General features: G+C 34.8%; 1 protein-coding gene across 5 annotated transcripts in view; it reads right to left on the bottom strand.

Moving 5' to 3' along the window:
- The window catches only part of KANSL1L (KAT8 regulatory NSL complex subunit 1 like), a 177,097-nt gene that overhangs the window by 65,746 nt on the left and 90,493 nt on the right, over positions 1 to 20,858 (bottom strand). For all 5 annotated transcript variants that reach the window (XM_060107421.1, XM_060107420.1, XM_060107422.1 and 2 more), the window contains exon 6: positions 12,431 to 12,635. In XM_060107421.1, the coding sequence (XP_059963404.1) occupies positions 12,431 to 12,635 (205 nt within the window). The remainder of the gene's footprint in view (positions 1 to 12,430; positions 12,636 to 20,858) is intronic.

Here is a 20,858-nt window from a genome sequence, read left to right as displayed (position 1 = left end):
ATTCTCCCGGAGAGATCATATCTTGGGTCACAAATCAAGCCTAGGTAAATTTAAGACCTTGAAATAGTATCAAGTACCTTTTCTGATCACAACGCTGTGAGATTAGATATCAATTACAGAAAATAATCTGTAAAAAATACAAACACATGGAGGCTAAACAATACACAAATTAATAATGAAGAGATCACTGAAGAAATCAAAGAGAAAATAAAAAATAACCTAGAAACAAAAGACAATGAAAACAGGATGACGCAAAACCTATGGGATGCAGCAAAAGCAATTCTAAGAGGGAAGTTTAAAGCAATACAAACCTACATCAAGAAACAAGAAACATCTCAAATAAACAACCTAACCTTACACCTAAAGCAATTAGAGAAAGAACAAAAAAACTCCAAAGTTAGCAGAAGGAAAGAAATCATAAAGATCAGATCAGAAATAAATGAAAAGGAAATGAAGGAAACAACAGCAAAGATCAATAAAATTAAAAGCTGGTTCTATGAGAAGATAAACAAAATTGGTAAACCATAAGTCAGACTCATCAAGAAAAAAGGGAGAAGATGCAAATCAATAGGATTAGAAATGCAAAAAGGAGAAGTAACAACTGAGACTGCAGAAATACAAAGGATCATGAAAGATTACTACAAGCAATTATATGCCAATAAAATGGACAACCTGGAAAAAATGGACACATTTTTAGAAAAGCACAACCTTCTGAGATTGAACCAGGAAGAAATAGAAAATATACACAGACCAATCACAAGCACTGAAATTGAAACTGTGGTTAAAAATCTTCCAACAAACAAAAGCCCAGGACCAGATGGCTTGTCAGGCGAATTCTATCAAACATTACAGAAGAGCTAACACCTATCCTTCTTAAACTGTTCCAAAATATAGCAGGGGGAGGAACACTCCCAAACTCATTCTATGAGGCCACCATCACCCTGATACCAAAACCAGACAAAGATGTCACAAAGAAAGAAACTACAGGCAGATATCACTGATGAACATAGATGCAAAAATCCTCAACAGAATACTAACAAATAGAATCCAACAGCACATTAAAAGGAGTATACACCATGATCAAGTGGGGTTTATCCCAGGAATGCAAGGATTCTTCAATATATGCAAATCAATCAAAGTGATACATCACATTAACAAATTGAAGGAGAATAACCATATGATCATCTCAATAGATGCAGAAAAAGCTTTGACAAAATTCAACACCCATTTATGAAAAAACCCTCCAGAAAGTAGGCATAGATGAAACTTACCTCAACATAATAAAGGACATATATGACAAACCCACAGCCTACATCATTTTCAATGGTTAAAAACTGAAACCATTTCCACTAAGATCAGGAACAAGACAAGGTTGTCCACTCTCACCACTATTATTCAACATAGTTTTGGAAGTTTTAGCCACAGCAATCAGAGAAGAAAAAGAAATAAAAGGAATCCAAATAGGTAAAGAAGGAGTAATGCTGTCACTGTCTGCAGATGACAAGATACTGTACACAGAGAATCCTAAAGCCTCTACCAGAAACCTGCTAGAGGCAATCAATGAATTTGGTAAAGTTGCAGGATACAAAATTAATGCACAGAAATCTCTTGCATTCCTATACACTAATGATGAAAAATCTGAAAGAGAAATTAAGGAAACACTCCCATTTACCACTGCAACAAAAAAAATAAAATACCTAGGAATAAACCTACCTAAGGAGACAAAAGACCTGTATGCAGAAAACTATAAGACACTGATGGAAGAAATTAAAGATGATACAAATAGATGGAGAGATATACCATTTCCCTGGATTGGAAGAATCAACATTGTGAAAATGACTATACTACCCAAAGCAATGTACAGATTCAATGCAATCCCTATCATACTACCAATGGCATTTTTCACAGAACTAGAACAAAAAATTTCACAATTTGTATGGAAACACAAAAGACCCAAAATAGCCCATGCAATCTTGAGAAAGAAAAACAGAGCTGAAGGAATCAGGCTTCCTGACTTCAGACTACACTACAAAGCTACAGTAATCAAGACAGTATGGTACTGGCACAAAAACAGAAATAGAGATCAATGGAACAGTATAGAAAGCCCAGAGATAAACCCACACACATATGTTTATCTTATTTTTGATAAATGATGCAAGAATATACAATGGAGAAAAGACAGCCTCTTCAATAAGTGGTGTTGGTAAAACTGGACAGCTACATGTAAAAGAATGAAATTAGAACATTCCTTAACACCATACACAAAAATAAACTTAAAATGGATTAAAGACCTAAATGTAAGGCCAGACACTATAAAATTCTTAGAGGAAAACATAGGCAGAACACTCTATGACATAAATCACAGAAAGATCCTTTTTGACCCACCTTCTAGACAAATGGAAATAAAAACAAAAATAAACAAATGGGACCTAATGAAACTTAAAAGCTTTTGGATAGCAAAGGAAACCATAAGCAAGATGAAAAAACAACCCTCAGAATGGAAGAAAATATTTGTAAATGAAGCAACTGACAAAGGATTAATCCCCCAAATTTACAAGCAGCTCATGCAGCTTGATATGAAAAAACAACCCAATCCAAAAATGGGCAGAAGACCTAAATAGACAGTTCTCCAAAGATATACAGTTTGCCAACAAACACATGAAAGGATGCTCAACATCACTAATCATTAGAGAAATGCAAATCAAAACTACAATGAGGTATCACCTCACACCAGTCAGAATGTCCACCGTCAAAAAATCTACAAACAATAAATGCTGGAGAAGGTGTGGAGAAAAGGGAACCCTCTTGCACTGTTGGTGGGAATGTAAACTGATACAGCCACTGTGGAGAACAGTATGGAGGTGCCTTAAAAAACTAAAAATAGAACTACCATACAATGCAGCAATCCCACTACTGGGCATGCACTCTGAGAAAACAATAATTCAAAAAGAGTCATGTACCACAATGTTCATTGCAGCTCTATTTACAATAGCCAGGACATGGAGGCAACCTAAGAGTCCATCAACAGATGAATAGATAAAGAAGATGTGGCACATATATACAATGGAATATTACTCAGCCATAAAAGGAAATGAAATTGAGTTATTTGTAGTCAGGCGGATGGACCCAGAGTCTGTCATAGACAGTGTAGTAAGTTAGAAAGAGAAAAACAAAAACCGTATGCTAACACATATGTATGGAATCTAAATAATAATAATAATAATAATAATGGTTCTGGAAAACCTAAGGGCAGGAAAGGAATAAAGATGCAGACGTAGAGAATGGACTTGAAGAAATGGGGAGGGGGAAGGGTATGCTGGGACGAAGTGAGAGAGTGGTCTCGACATACATAAACTACCAAATGTAAAATAGATAGCTAGTGGGAAGAAGCCACATAGCACAGGGAGATCCACTCGGTGCTTTGTGACCATCTGGAGGGGTGGGATAGGGATGGTGGGAGGAAGACACAAGAGGGAGGAGATATGGGGATATATGTATATGTATAGCTGATTCACTTTGTTATAAAGCAGAAATTAACACACCATTGTAAAACAATTACACCCCAATAAAGATGTTTAAAAAAATAAAATAAAAAAATAAACAGTAAGGAGAAACCAGACCGAAATTCCACACTTTGCTAGTTAATCTGCTCAGCTACATATCCAAGAGTTCAATGCTTACAAGTTCTATTTTCCACTCAGCAGTAGAATATTATTCAGCCAATTTTTCTACCACTTTATAATAAAGATCACTTTTCTTCCAGTTTTTAACTTTTCCTTCTGAAATCTTACCAGAATCACCTTAGATATTCATATTTCTTTCTAGTAACATCCTGTTCAAGACAATATATCTATTCTCTAAGATGACAGCACCTTTGTCTTCTATCCTCCTCACTTCCTTCTTAGCTTTCATTGGAATTTAGGCTTTTTTTAATCACACATCTCAAAATTCTTCCAGACTGTACCCAATTACCCAACTCCAAATCAATTCCACAATTTTAAGTTATCTATTAAAACAGTACCCTACTTCCTGGTACCAAAGTCTGTATTCGTTTTCTAGGGCTGCCATAACAAACTGCCATATATTAGGTGGCTTAAAATCACAGAAATTAATTTTCTCATAGTTCTGGAGGCCCAAAATCCAAAACTGAGGTGTTAGTAGGGCTGAGCTTCCTTTGAAGGCTCTAGGGAGAACCGTTCCTTGCATCTTTCCACTTCTGATGGTTCCTGATGTTCCCTGGCTTGTAGTAGCATAAGTGTACTCTCTGCTTCCGTCTTCACAAAGCCTTCTTTGTTGTATCTCTGTGTCTCAGATCTCTCTCTCTCTTCTCCTATAAGCAGACCAGTCACAGGATTTAGGGCCTATCCTAACCCCCAAATCATCTTAACTCCAGATCCTTAACTTAATTATATCTACAAAGACTATTTCCAAATAAGGTCACTGTATTAGTGTGCTAGGTCTATCACAACTAAGTACCACAGCTGAGGGTTTAAACAACAGAAATTTACTCTTTCATAGTTTTGGAGGCTAGAGGTCAGATCAATGTTTCAGCAAGATTGGTTTGTTTTAAAGACTGTGAGGAAGAACCTATTTCATCCCTCTCTCCAGCTTCTGTTTTTGCTGCCAATCTTTGGTGTTCCTTGGTCTGTAAAAGTATAAGTCTGATCTCAATCTTCATCTTCACATGGCATTCACTCTGTATGTATGCATCTGTGTTCAGATTTCCCTTTTTATAAGGACACCAGCCATATTGGGTCATCTTCACATGGCATTCACTCTGTATGTATGCATCTGTGTTCAAATTTCCCTTTTTATAAGGACACCAGCCATATTGGGTTAGGGTCTACCCTAATCACCTCATTTTAACTAATTACATCTCCCTCAAACTTATATCCAAGTAAGCTCACATTCTAAGGTACTAGGGGTTAGGACTTCAATATATGAGTTCTTGGGAACACAATTCAACTCAGAACAGTCACACTCATAAGTACCAGGAGTTAGACCACAGACATAACCTTTTTTGGTGGGGGGGTGTAAATATTTTGCCCAGTATAGTTGTTTGCTTTTTTTTTTTCTTTCAACACTTTGAATATTTCATTCCACTCTTTTTGCTTGCATGGTTTCTGAGAAGTTAGCTGTAATTCTTATCCTTGTTCTTCTACAGCTGTTTTTCTGCTATTTTTCAAGATTTTCTATATCTTTGGTCTTCTGCATTTTGAATATTACGCCTAAGTATTTATTTTTTGGTATTTATCCTGCTTGATGTTCTCCTGCTTCAGTTTTGTGAATGTGTGGTTTGGTGCTTGTCATTAACTTTGGAAAATTCTCATGTATTATTACTTCAAATATTTGTTTTTGCTCTGTTCTCTTTCTCTTCTTGGTATTCCAATCACTTATCTGAAACACCACCTGAGATTGCCCTCAAATTCTTGGATGTGCTGTTCTGTGTTATTCATTCCCTTTTTTTTTTTTGCATTTCAGTTTGTGAAGTTTCTATTGACCTACATAAGCTTGCTGATTGTTTCCTCAGCCATGTCCAATCTACTGATGAGCCCATGAAAAGCATGCTTCATTTAGGTTACAGTTATTTTTTTTTTGTTCTAGCATTTACTTTTGATTCTTCTTAAGAGTTTCCATCTCTCTGCTTACATTACCTATCTGTTCTTGCATGTTTTCTACTTTACCCATTAAAGACTTTAACATATTAGTTATTTAAGAGAATTCCAATACCTTTGTCATATTTGAGCCTGGTTCTGATGAATTCTTTGTCTTTTCAGAGATTTTTTTTTCCCTAACATGGCCTGTAATTTTTTGTTGAAAGCTGAACATAATGTCATAGGATCTGAGGTAAACAGGCCTTTATTGTGAGATGTTATGTTAATCTAAGAGTCTGAGTGGGACTGTATTTAATACCAGTTATAGTTGTAGGTGCCAGAGGCCTCGAATTCTTCCAGTGTCCTTGTTTTTGTCTCCCCTGTTAAATAGTTCTCCTCAGAGAGACTATATATTTTGCAGCTGTAACCCACTGTTACTATACTGGAGTTCTGTTGGTGCTGTGGTAAAGAATGGGGGAGAGAGTATATCTACTATAGTAGCATAACCTACTATAATCTTACAATTAAATCTCAGTCTTTTGGTGGGTCTGTGTCCCTGGTCTGTGACTTTAACAAGTGTTTCTTATTTTCCACCCCCATTCTCTCTTAGGTGAGACAGAAAGGCTACAGAGGGCAGGAGTGGGAGAAATGCTCTTCTCTCAGGTGGAATAAGGCTCTGGAAAGTTTATTTTCCCTGAAGAGTAAACCTTGTAATAGATAGTGCTCTAGGCTTATTTCATAAAGGTTACCCTTCCCTTCCATTCCAGAGACACTAGGGACCCTTTTTGGCTCTTCATTCTGAGAACTTAGTTGGGTGCCTAGAGGTAAAGTCCATGGACGTGTGAGGTGTGGGGTTCCCTTAGGCTGTAGTCCCCAGGAGTTTTTCACTCTCAGACTAGTCCACACTCAGCCTCAAGCAATTCATCAAAATTACCATTTAAGTGTTCCTACCAGTTAGTTTAGGATTGCTATGGTTTCTGCTCCAGGTAAGCAGATCTTGGCTGTGACTCCTTGGATTTGCCTGTCTCTCCATATTTCGGGTTGGCGGTTTGCTCTGCAACCTCAATTATCTGATGGGTTCATGAAAAGGCACTGATTTTCAGTCTGTTCACCTTTTTCTCGCTGTAAGGACAGTAGTGACAACTTCCAAGTTCTTTACATGTTGGAGCTGAAACCAGAATCCCCCTAATGTCTTTAATAGTATGATTTTTTTTGGTAACTTATACATGTAGTTATTGCAGTGAGAATATTGATCGGCCATCTATCTATACTATACGCTACCTAGTAGCAGAACACTGCTACCTCTCTCCATTGCCCTTATATAAGCTGTTCTCAACCAGTACCCTAGAGAGTTAAACACTATAGAAAATGATTTAAATAATTATTTTCTAAATTCTGCCAAGGATGTTACATAGCTAGTACCATTCTAGATGCATAGGAGTTAGTTTATTACATAAAATGGATGCCTTAGTCATATTACCCCTTAATATTTCAATGTGTATTTCCTAGAATAAGTATATTTTCTTACATAACTGTAAAATATCACACTCAGGAAATTCAACATTGATACAATATTTTAATATAATCTAGCATCAATAGTCCAGTTTTGTCAATTGTCCCCATATTTTCCTTCTAAAAGAACTGTGATCTGGATCATAAATTCATTCAGTTGTCATATATCTTAGTCTCTCTTTCAATCTGAAGCAGTTCCTCAGGATTTCTTGGCTTTTATTACATTGGGTTTTGTTTGTTTGTTTTTGTTGTTTTTTTTTAAGTATACAGGCCAGTTTTCATTTCTTAATAGCATGTTTCTGATTTTGGCTTTGTCTGATGTTTCCTCATGATTAAATTCAGGTTATGTATGTCTGGTCAGAATACTACATAGTGATATTGTATCCTTCTAATAGGCTACATTAGTTTTTTTTATTTTTTTATTTTTCTTATTGTTCAAGTTTTTAAACATATGCAAAAGCACGGAGAATAATATAGCGATCCCTTGTGTACCCACCTCTCCAAATTAACCTTTTACTGCTCTCACTTCGTCCATCCTCTTCTCCCTTTCTTTCCATCACTTCATTGCTTTGCTCTGATATTTTCAAGCAAATTCTTAGCATTGTCATGTTACCCATTTCACTACTGAATGTATCTCTTAAAAATAAGGTCTTTTCCTTACATAACCACAATATCATTATCACACCAACAAAATTATCAATTATTCCTGAACAACATCTAATCATCAGCTGTGGTCAATTTTTCCCAATGATCTCAAAAATGTCTTTTCAGGGTTCTTGTTCAAATCAAGACACAAACCAAGTCCACACACTGTCTTTGGTTGCTGTGTTTCTCACATCAGTGTCATTCAGGGCCTTGGTGGGTCTCAGGAGTGCTGGCTCCTCCCCTGTCTTTCTGCTGCTCTAGCCCAGCCTGTTTGGCACTGACCTCTACTACCTCCGGCTGAATCCAGGGCAAACTCACACAACTAGGGCCCTCTCCTCCAGCCCCTGCACAGCATGGCCTGTGCCACAGGGACCCTGGGACCTGGAGGTCACTGTTCTCAGCTGTTCCTTTCTCTGAACAGACATAGGCTATGTTAGTTTTGATCACTCAGGCAAGATTATTGTCTGGTTCTCTACCATACAGTTAAGACAATATCAGTATCCTGCTCCTCATCAAACTTTTCCCCAATCCTGACCCCAGACTTTTCATGCATTGATGATTCTTACCCAGTCAATCTTTACTATGATTATTGCAATGATTCTCTAATTTGACTGCTCACTCCACATTTATTAATCAGTATCCTACTCTATGCAAAAGTCTTCCCTTTCCCTTTTTAATCTCTCTCTCTCTCTCTCTCTCTCTCTCTCTCTCTCATCAGGATACATTCACGGCTACCTATCTTTTCACTGGGTTCATTACTGTCCTTAGCTATTTCAATGCTCAAAGAGCCCCAGATTTGGCCAGTGGAAGCCTCTTCAAAAAAGGTCTTGGGTTGTTTTTTTTTTGACATGCCCCCATCATTTTTTTAAACACTTCCTTGCCTTCTGGTAACAATAAGACGTTCCAGGCCCATTTTATAGCCCCTTTTCTCCAACCCTGGAGATCAGACACTTCTCCAAAGATCTATATTTCCTTTCAGTAAGGAATAGTATTAGAAAACAAGAATGAGTGCCATGTGTTCTCACTGCTATCATGGTAAGTTTGAGTCTAGACTGGTTATATCCAATTTGGTAGCCATTATCCAAATGTGGCCATTTAAATCAAAATTAATAAAAATAAAAATTCAGTTCCTCAGCTGCACTAGTCACATTTCATGTGGTCAATAGTTACATGTATTTAGTAGTTACCATATTGGACAGCACAGATATTTAGAGCATTTTCATCATTACAGAAAGTTCTATTAGACATTACAGTTCTAGACCCTTTCAAAAAGCAAATCAAGGAAACACACACACACACATACACACACAAATTCTCACTCTCCATTGCCTTTTAAATATCTTTCTACATTCCACTACAATAATTCTTTCACATATTAATTATTTATTGAGCATATACTATTGGACAGTTACTGTTCAAGGCCCTATAGGTTCAGAAATATACAGTTCCTGTTCTCAAAAAACTTACAATGTAATGAGAAGACAGAAAAATAAATGGAACATTATTATAAAATAATGGATTATTATTATAACACAGGGTGCTACATCATTATATACCCCATAGTGGGAATATCAAGGAAGGCTTCCTGAGAGAAATGACATTTATTAAATTTAGAAAGGTAAATAACTATTACCCTGGAAATTTGGGCAATAAGTTGGGGGTGGGGCCATTTACTGTTCTCCATAATTTTTTCCACCTCTGTTACAATGACTAAAGTGCTTTTTGTTTGTTTGTTTGTTTTTTGCGTTATGCAGGCCTCTCACTGTTGTGGCCTCTCCTGTTGCTGAGCACAGGCTCCGGACGCGCAGGCTCAGCGATCATGGCTCACGGGCCCAGCCGCTCTGCGGCATGTGGGATCTTCCCGGACTAGGGCACGAACCCGTGTCCCCTGCATCGGCAGGCAGACTCTCAACCACTGCGCCACCAGGGAAGCCCTAAAGTGCTTTTTTTAAATCTCCCCCTAAACCCTTTCAATATTCTGTTTATCCTTCAAAACCCATATTTTATGGTGCATTTCTAAATGCCTCTAACCAGATAAAGCCCCTTCCCCAATTCCCAAATAGACAGTCTACTGACTTCAAGCACATAAAAGTTTTGGTTTAGCCACTGTGGAAAACAGTATGGAGATTCCTCAGAAAACTAAAAATAGAATTACCATATGATCCAGCAATCCCACTCATGGGCATATATCCAGACAAAACTATAATTCAAAAAGATACATGCACCCTTGTGTTCACAGCAGCGCTATTCACAATAGCCAAGAAATGTAAACAACCTAAATATCTGTCAACAGATGAATGGCTAAAGAAGATGTGGTACATATATACAATGGAATACTACTCATACATAAAAAAGAATGAAATAATGCCATTTGCAGCAACATGGGTGCAACTAGAGATAATCATACTAAGTGAAGTAAGTCAGAAAGAGAAAGACAAATACCATATGATATCACTTACATGTGGTATCTAAAATATGACACAGATGAACCTATCTATGAAAACAGAAATGGAATCATGGACATAGAGAACAGACTGGTTGTTGCCAAGGGGGAGGGGGTTGGGGGAGGGATGGAGTGGGAGGTTGGGGTTAGCAGATGTAAGCTTTTATATAGAAAATGGATAAACAACAAAGTCCTAGTATATAGCACAGAGAACTATATTTAATATCCTATGATAACCATAATGGAAAAGAATATTTAAAAAAAGAATGTATATATATATATATATATATATATATATATATATCTACAGTACAGTACAGTTATATATATATAACTGAATCACTCTGCTGTACAGCAGAAATTAACACAATACTGTAGATCAACTTCAATAAAAATATTGATTAAAAAAGATTTGGTTTATTTTTGTTGTTATCAATGTACTAATGGATAAGAACATGGCTTCGGAATCAGACTTATTGTTTACTAGCTGTATGACCTTGGGAAAGTTACTTAATCTCCCTAAACTTCAATTTCTGCATCTAAAGGTGGGATTGATAATGCCTCATAGCTTTATGTTTGAGGACTAAATAAAATAATGTACTGAAAATGCTTAGCATTATGACTGGAATATGGTAAATTATATGGTCTACTAGTAACAATGTTAGACTTGTTTCTTCCTTTGCTGAAAGTTTTAAATTTGTTCACACTTTTCCAGGCCAATCTTTATATTATCAAGACATATGCAGTACTTTAGTAATATTGAGCAAATCCCCTAAATTATTCAGATAGATTCCTTCCAGTCAGAATATTAAGGCATATTCATATGTGAGATATTTTTGATAGGCAATTCTATTTATAACTATGAAATTATGAAATAATTTTCAAATATATTATTTCTTTATTGCTTGTAGTAACATTAAATAAAAATTACTAAATAAAATATAATTCCTTATATAAAAACTTTAAATAAAATATTTTCCTATTAGGTTAATTAAATATGTAAAATTTCTTAAAATTCTGAAATAAAACTTGCTTAAAAATTTCAAGTTGGGAAAGCATACTACTAATACCTGAACTACTAAATGGCAAAAATCAATCTATTAATAAAAACTAATTTGTCAGAATTCACGTTCCTATTTACAAAAGGATCCTATGAAACCAAATTTGAAATTGGTTCCTAATGAAACAAAGCATCTTGATTTTTTATAGAAATATATTTAAAAATAGTTAATATAGTAATAATCAAAAACAATATTAAATCAAGGATAATGTCTTTCCTTTGACGTATTATTTAAAATAGATAGCTAGTAGGAAGTAGCCGCATAGCACAGGGAGATCAGCTAGGTGGTTTGTGACCACCTAGAGGTGTGGGATGGTGGGGTGGGAGGGAGGGAGATGCAAGAGGGAAGAGATATGGGAACATATGTATATGTATAACTGATTCACTTTGTTATAAAGCAGAAACACACCATTGTAAAGCAATTATACTCCAATAAAGATGTTAAAATATATATATATATATAGTAAAATAAGGCATAAATAAATAAATAAATAAACTTGATCAAACATTTCCCAGATTTTCCCAAATCATCACCATTATTATTCATTCCCACAATAAATATTTAATATTGGCATATAAAAAATAAAATAGAAAAAAAGCACGTTATACCATGAGAACTAAAGATAATTTTGCCCTCCGTCACAGCTTATTTAGATATGCACTGAAAGATGTAAACCTAACATGTTGCTAACAAATGAAAAATATGCTTTTCAAAATGAACGCTTTTAATGAAGTATATTTTATTTGCAAAAAGGGTAAGCATGGTCATCTAAAACTTCATTGCTTATATGAAAAAGGAGTGCTCACCAGGTTTAACAAATACCAAACATAAAAGGGAGAGCAATGTCACTTCCTCCAAAATAACTGACAGCCCTGCAGATTGTTACTTTTTTCTTTATTAAGCAAAAGGCAAATATATAATACACTTGTGTTTTCCTTGTTACCCTTACCAGTAAAATTTTAAAATCAACTTGATATGTACATTTCTTTCAAACTAGTTTAAGCATAATAGTGATTTAAAAAATGGAAATGTGAGAAGTTTCAGAATACACTGCTATGTTTAAAAATTATTAAATCCCACTTATTCTAAACAACTGTGTACAGTTCATATCCTCTAACTTGTGAAATATATTGACAGTAAAATCTTTGTTCATGTTTTCCCAAAGGCAACCTTACCTGCGGAGTCCAATAAAAAGTACGGCTCAATCTGTAGAGTTTTCGTTTGTGGAAACTCTGAAGTGGCCTTGTTCGAGCTGCTGTACTCATGATAGTCAAGGATGGAGATTTCAATCTTGTCCTGTCTTTTCTCCTTTTCTTACTGTGCTTCTGGTTAAGTAACCAGCTACTGGAGGAAGAGAGCTCATCTAAATTCTCTGAAGCACTGATATGCCATGAAATAAATGGGAGTGGAGGGAATAAAACAAAACAAACAAACAAAAAAGACAAAGAAAACTAAATGTAAATCACCTTGATCTATTATGACAGAAGAGTATTAATTTTAGCCAATTTTGTAGCAACAATCGATGAAAGAATTAATATTAATGGAAATTACATTTCAAGTTGTGAATACAGAATTTCTATTTTCTCCTGCAAAACAAATATCCCATAGGTTAGAGATGCTTACATGAGTTCACTAGTACAATGTAAATGTTCACTGTAAATCAATAATTCATGAATATTACACAGTTTTGAAACAATTTACATAAAATTCTTTTTGAATAAGGGTGAAATTATACAGGATTACAGGTTTTAAAAGGTCTAAAATCTCATCACTACATCATTAGCTGCTCTTACATAAGCATTACATATCGTTTCAGTGAATTCTGAAACAAAGATGCAATCTAGTTACGTTTTAAGAATCTTTTTAAACTTCTGATGACACAGAAGCCACAAACTACACATGAAATAAGCATAATTTTATAATCATTCTTCATATTAATTTTTAAACATTTATTTAAATATTTTAAAACATCAGAACATCAGGAGGAAGTTAATTCTTGTCACCACATAAATTTAAATTCATTTATACCAGTATATTATATATAAAATATTCGACTTTTTGGGCACTATAATATACCAGTTTCAACCTTATTTATATAAGACAAAAGCTAGTCAACTTAGCATTCTAAGATCAACAAGTGAAACTGCTGTACGTGATACTGCTAATCAACATATGAATTCTAAATGTGCTATTTGGTTCAAGTAGAATCAGTGCTTAATGGTAAGCATAAGATATGGTTTTTCTATAGCAGTATCATTGGTTTTGAATATTTACAGCTGCTATAAGATATTCTATTATCTTGTAGATAAAGCAAGTAATTCAAAAACACTTTACATAGTAATAAGAAACCAGAAATAAAAGTACCTGAATGGCTTGTGTTGGTGAAACCAAAATAAAATATAGAATTTGGTGACTACATATAAATAAAATTGAGTATGTACTACTGGTCAGACCAGTATAGTGAAATTGGTCTGGCCCCTGCCGCTGGCTCTCCTGCTGCATTGTGAATCACACTCCGTCTGGTTCCCTGTGCTACAGCTGCACTGCCTCCTTTCATTTCAAATAACTTGCACTCACTACTCACTATTATATATAATTTCTGCTTCCTGGAATTTTCTCACATCCTCCTTCACTTACATAATTTCCAATAATCATCTGGCTCTCAGTTCAAAAGTCATTTCCTCAGGTAAGTCTTTGAGCCCTTGCATAGCCCCTCCAAAGACTAAGTTAAATTCCCTTATGAGCTCTGATAGTACCATTCACCTTTTCTTCATAGTATTTTTCATGGTGATAAGTTTACATTTGTATTATTATCTGATTAATGTCTCTCCCCTTTTCTAAGACTGTAAGTAGTACAAAGACTGTGTCTGTTTTGTTTAACTTTGTATCAGAAGTTCCTGATATTGTACCTTGCATACAGCAAATACTCAATAAATATTTATTGAATGAGCGGAGAAATATAAACATATATATTTGCAGATTTACCCACTCCAGCTCAGTGCTTTGCAAAGTGCATGTATAACACCACATACTACACCTAAATAATTAGTTTAGTGAATGAGTAAACATGGAACATTCTAGTTTAAGACCCAAAAGAAGCTCTAAACAGAAGGCTACAAGAGACCTTTTAGAAAAATAAGTTACATATTTACACTGCCTTGAGTTCCATTCTAAATCTCTAACTTTGGTTTAAAAAGTTAGTTTCTGATAGTAAGATATGATGTACCTTATTTTATCTATAATCATATATGCCCATTATAAATTTATAAGAATAATAAGCAGATGAGAGCTATAAGGCTTTTTTTTTTTTTTTTTTTTTTTTTTTTTTTTTTTGTGGTATGCGGGCCTCTCACTGTTGTGGCCTCCCCCGTTGCGGAGCACAGGCTCCGGATGCGCAGGCCCAGCGGCCATGGCTCACGGGCCCAGCCGCTCCGCGGCATATGGGATCCTCCCAGACCGGGGCACGAACCCGTATCCCCTGCATCGGCAGGCGGACTCTCAACCACTGCGCCACCAGGGAGGCCCTATAAGGTGTTTTGATTTGTAAAAGAGAAGGCATGGATAAAGTTTAAAATTTTTCTTCTAATTTAAAAAGTGCAAAATGGGGGCTTCCCTGGTGGCGCAGTGGTTGAGAGTCCGCCTGCCGATGTAAGGGACGCAGGTTTGTGCCCCGGTCTAGGAAGATCCCACATGCCGCGGAGCGGCTGGGCCCGTGAGCCATGGCCGCTGAGCCTGCGCATCTGGAGCCTGTGCTCCGCAACGGGAGAGGCCACAACAGTGAGAGGCCCGCGTACCGCAAAAAAAAAAAAAAAAAAAAAAAAAAAAAGCACAAAATGACCGAGAGCTTTATCTAAGAAAATAAGCCAAAAGTCATAAATTCATGCTTTATTAACATTGTTAAATTTCACTAACAGTTACTTAATGACTTTCTGATATAATTGGTTTTCTATTACAATCTTAGAAAACCTTAGCAGTTAAGATATTTATGGATAACAACAGGCATTCAATTTGCTTTTACAGAGTATAAATGGAAAATTTCAAGTGAATTTTTTAAATAAAAATTTTACTATACTGATTACTACAGAAACCAAAGGCCCAGAAGTGAGGCAATTAATCTTTTAACTGATATTTTATTATAAATCCCTACAAAAATCAATTTCTGCAAACATTATGTGCTTGTATCAAAATTAATAAAACAATCTAAAGATATGGGTTTATAGGGACATATATTAGCTAACTTCTTGGTGTCATCTTGGGGGTGGTGATAATGGTGGATGAATATAGAAGGACAGTCTAATTTCAATCTATTTTTTAATAAACTCAGTGAAAGATAGCCTAGAATTTTTAGTAAATTATTCAAGTATTTCATAACCTTTTACCTAAGCCAAATTATTTTCTTAGAAGGACTGGAATAATCATTATAATGCTCTGCTCAAATGCCTTTAGTAAACAAGAAACTTTGGGTCCTGGTTATAAATTTAGGATTCTAAAACCATAAAAAAATAGACAAGACTTCATGAAATTGTTTTTATCTTTTAATCTCAAGGAACAGCAGCATAGAATAATTATTCAACACAGAATTTTAAATTACTGTTTTAGTACTGTTTTCAATATTTCCCCCACATATATGTATTCTTATACTAAACACACTTAAGAGAAAGCAGAAATCAACATTGGAGAAGAGAATTATAATGTGTATTATCTAAGAACTTATGAGAGCCCCCCAGTTCCCAATCTACTCATATACACAAATACCCACACCTGCTATACTGGGCTGAACAGTGTCCTCACAATATTTACATCCACCAGGAACCTCAGATTGTGACCTTACTTGGAAATACAGTCTTTGCAGATGTAATTAGGTAAAATGAGGTCATACTGAATTAGGGTGGGTCCTATATCCAATCACCGATGTCCTTATAAGAAGAGACACAGAATTAAGCAAGAGATCCACCCAGGGAATAATGCCATGTGAAGAGAGGAGAGAAGCCAAAAACGCCAAGGACTGCCAGGAACTGCCAGAAGCCAGGAAAAGGCAAGGATGGATTCTTCCCAGAAACCTTCAGAGAGAGCATGGCCCTGCCTGACACCATGATTTTAAAAACATCTAGCCTCCAGAATTGTGAAAGAATAAATATCTGTTATTAAGCCACACACTTAGTGGTGATTTGTTATAACACCCCTACGAAATGGATATATTCATAAAAGTACACACCTAAGAATCATTATTTTTGCATAACTTATGTCTATTTCAAGTCTACTTTGATCTTTTGGAGTTCTTTGATGACTTCAACCTATAGCAGCTAAGGTAGGTGCAACCTTTTCCAAACTTTCCCTGATGCCTAAAGTCTTGCCAATAGTTGAATTTAATACCTTTCTTTCCCTTGATAATGTTTGGAGAAATTAATGCATCATATATTCATATATATTCAATGATATTTTAAAGAAATTATATAAAATTGGAATTTATATAAACTTACTGAAATGGCCCACTAGGGGCATTACTTGTCCTCCACATGGCAAAAATAAACATTTCTCTCAAATGGCCAATGGACCAAGATCCAGGCATTATCTGCTACATATAGAGAAAACAGTGCATCGACCAGCCCATTTCACCTACTCTAGGAATTAAGTAGGAAAATTAGACCCCTTACTCAAAAATACGAGTTTCTTCAACAGTAGCAACAAGAAAATGTGTTGGAGTACACTGTAAAATGGCATTCTAAATTAGATATGGCTCCTAAAAAAAATTAAGGTACCTACCTGTTCTAAAAAATTAAGGTACATCTTAATGCAGCCATTAAAATGGAAAAAAATATTTTAAGTATAGAAAGCTTCAGATATACTTTGAAATAAGATATAAAACTGCTTCCAATAGATCTCAACTATGAAAATAATGTAAAAAATGATAGGAAGGAAATATACTCTGAGCAATATAAGTGATTTCCACTTTCTTCTTCGTATTTTATGAATTTTTAACTTTTCACACAATGAACTTATATAATTTTATAAGAAGAAAATAAAAATGTCATCCAAAATTGCAGTCTTTCTTTTTTGGCCTTAGGAATTTCTAATATTTACATTTTAAAATGTAACATAACAACCAAATGTAATATGGATTTTGTTTTGGTCCTGATTCTAACAAATTATCCTAACAAAATTCTAACAAACAAATTTGTTAGAATAACAAATTATTCTAACAAAATCATAAAAAGATGATTTTGAGACAACTGGGAAAATATGAATATAGAGAATTTCATGATAGTGATAAATTATGACTAATATAAGAATAATAAAAAAAGCAGATGATAACAACATGGTGGGTATGTTAAAAAAAGCTTAACAGAGAAATATACAGAAGTATTTACAGTTAAAATAACAATCAATAGAATTTATTTTTTAAAAGCATAGGAAAAAAATGTGTCAGGAAGGGAAATAGCTGAAATGAGTAGCAAAATCTTGACAACTGTTAAAGTTGGGAATAAGCTGATTCACTTTGCTATGCTTTCTATATGTTAAAGCTTTTCATAATAAAGGTTGAGAGAAAAAGAGACCGACTATTGCAGTGTTATTTGCCATTCTTATTTCTGGCTCTTAATTTCAAGTGGGACCTGAAATTATAAAGTATAAAGGCAAAGGGACTAGGAAGCCAATATTATAGCTATATTGTTCTGAGTATTGTGACATAAAATTTGCCAAACATTTCTAGCTAATCTATAGTTTGGGAGTACAGTTCAGATTCTTCAATATAATCTGTGAGCTGTTTTTCTGACATATAAGATACAGTTTGAAATTGAGACTTTCTATTTTACTAATTATTTTTCATTTTAAAGGAAAATTTGCAAATAGAAAAAAGTTCAAAAAAATAAAAGCTAAAATATTTTTCAAAATCTCATCATCCAAACACAAATATAGCTTTAATAAAAATTTTAATTTTATCCTTCAATCTTTTTTTTTTCCTATGAAATCATACTGTACAATGATTTTGGCATCTTGATTTTTCCACCTAACATTCCAAAGGAAGTATGCTCCTATATGACTACATCCCTTCTATACACATAATTTTTTAATAGTTATATGATATGCCTTCCAGTGGTTGCATCACAATTTATTTAAACATTTCCTATAACATTAAGTTTTAGACTTATATTAATAGAGGTTAAAAGGGAAAAGTAAAGTTTTTACAAAAGAAAATAATTCCTACTGGTATTATTTTAAAAACACAGCAGGAGAAGTTTTAGTTCCTTATTGATGTTGTACATCTAGCTAATACAATAGTTAATGACACTCATAGAAACCCAAAATTATGTTGAAAACTTCAGCCTGGAATTTGCTGCTAAAAATGCTTTCTCATAACTGAGAAATGACTATTGAAAATATTATGAGGGTAAAAGAATTACTTTATATGTTATTAGTTTACCAGTTTAGTGGCAGTTTTTCAATTGTGATGCCCAAATAGAAAGAATCATTGCATTTTGTGAGATAATTATCATTAGTGGAATTAAATAGCATGACAATGATTAATTGGAATTTAATTTCATATCATATTCTGGGACTCATTAAAGCAAAAACAAACAACCAACAAAAATCTAGCCATTATTTCAAGTAGAAATTCACTTTACCAGAGATAATACCCCATGGGGTAAATAAGGATGCATTTACAACATTTTATCTTCATTTTAGAGTATGAGATCTAAAAACCAATAACTGTCTCTATGATGGTAAAATGTAATGCTTCATTTGTTTGAAGACTCAATCTTTTCAGCTGCTCAATTCCTGGTGACTCATCTTAAACCCTGCTGCTGAGATTAATAAAGCTAAGAAAACAATTCTGAGTTCTGGGAGATACTGCCATTAAATAAGAGATGGGGGTTGGGCATCAATGAATAAAAAGTGGACAAAACAGCTGCCCTGAAAAATAATTAACTAAGTGAATTTACTTTAGACATTGAAAGAAAAAGATCATTAGGATATTATAAAAATTACCTTATTAAAAAAATTATATCAAGCATTAAGTTCTACATGGTCCACTAAAAATTAATACATAGAATAGGAAACCAAACTTTAAAAATTCAAAATTTAAATTTCTTCCAACCTAACTATATACCAAACTTATGATATAATGTGATATAAAGTTAGAATGAGAATGCTTTATTAGAAGCACTTATGAGTTTACTTATCTGGTAAGTCCAAATATACAGAATACAGCTGAAATTGCAAAACCCTTTTTTTTTTTTTTTTTTTTTTTTTTTTTTTTTTTGCGGTATGCGGGCCTCTCACTGCTGTGGCCTCCCCCGTCGCGGAGCACAGGCTCCGGACGCGCAGGCTCCGGACGCGCAGGCCCAGCGGCCATGGCCCACGGGCCCAGCCGCTCCGCGGCATATGGGATCCTCCCAGACCGGGGCACGAACCCGTATCCCCTGCATCGGCAGGCGGACTCTCAACCACTTGCGCCACCAGGGAGGCCCGCAAAACCCTTTTAAATAACCAAAAAAGATCTTAGTAAGTCCATGTATGAAAGCTCACTCCTGTTACTGTTAAGAGAGAGGACTTCTCTCTTACTACAGAATGTCTCTAATTATAGTACAGGTACTTCTACCACTCTAACTATGGTTATCTGATTTTCTAGTCCAGAGTTAAATTTGATGAGAGGAAGCAGAATTTCAGAAGACAGCCATGAGACCAACAACTGAAATACCAATCTGACTATGGGAGAGAAAAAACGAATAAGTACAAAATATTTTTTTTTGGAATGCTGATTACCTGAAAGAAATCTTAAAAGTCATTCCATTCATTCAAAAAATATTTATTCATGTCCATGTTATGACTCACTGATCTAATGCTAGGAATATAGCAGTTAATAAGACAGACCAAAAAAATTCCTACTCTCATGGAGCTTACATTCTCATCCAGGAGGAGACAGATAATAAACAAGTAAAAAATAATAACAAAATTGTATCACACTTGTCATCTCATTTGATTCTCACAACAACCCAGGAAGCAAACTATTCTCATTTCAACTGTGATTTAGAAAATTGCCTAAAATCAGAATGCTACCAAGTTGCAGAGTTAGGACTGATCTCAGACCCATCTGATTCCAAAACGATTTTAACAATGCAGCGAGTTTTCTTCATAGCATTTGATCAGGATTTTAAATTTCACATTTATTTGTGTGATTATTTGGTTGATGTCATTTTTACCCAATTAGACTCTATACCATAAGGTCAGAGATCACACCTGGTTTTGTTCAACATCATATCCCAATCCAATCCAAAGCCTGGCGCACTGTCATCACTCAGTAGGTATTTGTTGACTATTAAGTGAATTCTTTTATAGATAAACAATTATTAATCTCAATAGCCTCTGAGGATGTGGTCATAGTGATGAGCTTGAGTTATCAAAGAAAAACTGAATTAAGTTCAGTATCATCCAAGAAAGGCAATGTGTAATAAATTTTACTTAAACAATTCTTCCCAAATGGCTTATTTGAAAGTTTTGAACATTTGAATAGAATTATCATTTCTCCTACTGTCTTGGGTACTTCTTTCCATAATAACTTCTAGATTATCCTTTAAAGTTCCTAAGATATGTTGAGTATAGTAA

This window comes from Mesoplodon densirostris, chromosome 8 (assembly GCF_025265405.1).
Source record: "Mesoplodon densirostris isolate mMesDen1 chromosome 8, mMesDen1 primary haplotype, whole genome shotgun sequence".
Taxonomy (NCBI): domain Eukaryota; kingdom Metazoa; phylum Chordata; class Mammalia; order Artiodactyla; family Ziphiidae; genus Mesoplodon; species Mesoplodon densirostris.
Note: the sequence above shows the minus strand (reverse complement) of the source record. Positions and strands in the feature narration are given on the sequence as shown.